Below are 2725 nucleotides of genomic sequence, written 5' to 3'. Positions count from 1 at the left end.
GATGAATAACAACTTGATCCATTAAGCTTTAAAAACTAAATATCAAACTTACTATAAAAAAAAATTATACACCGCCAAAAATATCTTAGGCTCAGACTCTCTTATAAAAAAAAAATTTTTACTCGTAATCCCAAATGATTTTAACTAAAACTCAAAAATAATTTGTAAAGTCGCTTGGCTGGCCCGGGTGTTACATCCTCCCCCCCTTAAAAAAAATTTTGTCCTCAAAATTTGCTGCACTCAAAATCACGTCTAGTACAGCAATCCTTCATTTTTCAACAATCCTTACTTTCCGATAATCTTCAACTCAGCAATCTCTAAAATCCAAGTGTTGATTTCAAACGCTACCTCAAGTCCAAACCTAACTGTATGAGTTTATAGTCATAGATTTGCAAGCCCCAAAATAATAACTAAAAGAGAACTAAGCTTCACCAACAACTAACCTCACAATTAACTAAAAGAGAACTCCCAAAATAATTTTTAGAACCTCCGCAGAATAATATAATCAAAGTTCCAAACTTAAGTCTAAGCAACTTCAGTTCACAAAATTCCGGAATTCAAAGAAGAACCTACTTTCAACCATACTTTTCCTAACTTCTCGCTTTCGAAACAAAAACTAACCCATCAAACACCTAAAGCTAAAGGAGTCTCATAGATATAAAATATTGTGTCTAAAACCCTTTGCAAACCTCTTCAACTAAACTTCAATATTCTAAACTATACTACTAGAAACGTTCCAAGCAAGCATGATTAATCCTAACTCAACTAAGACATAAAGCTTTCAAGGAGAAAAAGAGTGAGGTACCTGTGATTGCATTGTTGTCGTCCTCCGCATCTTCAGATGTTAAAGCAAACACTCGGGCTGGTCCCATTCTACGTTGATTATTTCCTTGACTTGTCTGTTGGGAAACTAGAGGTGGGTTAGGCTTCCTGTTATCCGACAGAAGCAAAGGACAATCTTTGATAAAATGTCCGGACTTTCCACATCGAAAACATGTCCTCATTTCTTTTCTGCACTCTCCCGTGTGTGCACTATTACAAAAATTGCAGAGGTTATTCGATTGAAACCCTTGCATTCGCTTTTGACCTGAGTTGCTCCCTTCATTTCTCTTCTTCCATGGCCCTTGATCCATACCCGAGGATCCTTGTAGAGTAGTTCTCTTTCTTGTTTCTTGCAATTCCACACCCCTCTTAATATTTTGTTCTACTAGAATTGCCTTGTGCACTAACTCCGAAAAACTCTGAATCTGCAAGACCGTTACCCGTTCATATATTTGGAAATTCAGGCCTTCTTCAAACTTCCTGGCCTTCTTCTCTTCATCCGGGATCAAATATGGGGCGAAACGTGATAACTCTGCAAATTTTGCAGCATACTAGCGTACCGTCATGATCCCTTGCACCAAGTTAGCAAACTCTCGGGCTCTAGCTTCCCGGTCTGCCCTCGGAAAGAAACGGTCGAAAAAGTTTTGCTTAAAGTGAGGCCAGCTTACTACTCCAGTTCCATCAGCTTCTCTGATGGCTTTCTCAGAGTTCCACCATCTCTTCGCTTCTCCGATTAATTTAAAAGCTGCAAATCGAACTTTTTGTTGGTCGGTGCACTCCAAAACACTGAATATCTCTTCAATGTCCTGCATCCAATCTTCAGCTGCATTGGAATCGCTTCTTCCATCAAAAGTGGGGGGATGGGTACTATTAAATTGCTTGAAAGTGCATCCTCCTTCACTATTGTTACGTTGAAGACCCGAAGGATTCTGTGCGAGATCGTCTATCAGTTGATGCGCTGCTGCTCGTAGTACTTCGGAAGAACTCGTATTTGCTTCCCTCTCATTATTGGTTGCATTCAAATCTGACACATTTCGTTCTCGACGGCGAGGTGGCATCCTGGAAAAATTTTTAAAAACTTTACAAATTGTTTTAAAAACAAAATTATAGAGTTCATGAATAAAAAGTGTTACCCGTAAAACAAACCTATAGTCTAAACCTTAAGAAGTATGAATTCAACTCATAAATCTGTATAAATCCTATACATATCTACTCTGGTTTGCAGCATTTCAAATCTTAATTATTCACTTCATCAACTCTCTATCCTCAACTTCCGACGTCTTACATATGGAATTACTTCCTAAACCTACAGATATCCAAAAACTTCATAACTTATAGTTTGCAAAATCTCAAACCTTCAATCAAATTTACGTAAACCTCAAATTCTAGACCTCCAAGTCATGTCTACAACCTTCAAAATAAGCCAATCAAATCTGAAGCCTCAAATTCCTAAAATCTCAATCCATATAGTCTGCAGAATCTCAAACCTGGCTCTGATACCAACTGTAACGCCCCGGCCTCGAGGGTCCGGAGAGTTAACTCATATCACCAAAAAAAAAAAAAATCATTTCCAAATAAAACTTTTTTAAAAATAAACCAGAATCTCCATAACATATTAACCTATTTGTTCAATACAAATATCCATGTTCCTACATAAGGGCACATCAGTGGTGTCTCATTGATATAGATAAACTTTTCCACAAGGACTAAAAATATCCAATACTCAACATACCGAAATCACATAAAATATCAACGCTACCAAAAGACTCTCCAAAAGTCATTGTACCCTAGGGCACATAGTCTTCTATGATCCACAAAATTTGCAAATATTTCCTATTCCTGATTTCCAGCTGTTGCATCAAAAATTATCTGAAACATATTGTGGAGATAGGGGTGAGTTATC

The 2725-nt window shown here is 37.5% G+C and overlaps 1 protein-coding gene across 1 annotated transcript; it reads right to left on the bottom strand.

Moving 5' to 3' along the window:
* Positions 1–761: 761 nt before the first annotated feature.
* On the bottom strand, positions 762–1880 carry LOC118349415. Its single transcript, XM_035693825.1, has 2 exons — positions 1383–1880; positions 762–1247 (listed from the first exon to the last, which is right to left on the bottom strand). Exons 1-2 carry the CDS (start codon positions 1878–1880, stop codon positions 762–764), a joined length of 984 nt encoding a protein of 327 aa, XP_035549718.1.
* Positions 1881–2725: the final 845 nt, after the last annotated feature.

This window comes from Juglans regia, chromosome 9 (genome assembly GCF_001411555.2).
Source record: "Juglans regia cultivar Chandler chromosome 9, Walnut 2.0, whole genome shotgun sequence".
Lineage (NCBI taxonomy): Eukaryota > Viridiplantae > Streptophyta > Magnoliopsida > Fagales > Juglandaceae > Juglans > Juglans regia.
This window is presented reverse-complemented; position numbering and strand designations above follow the sequence as displayed.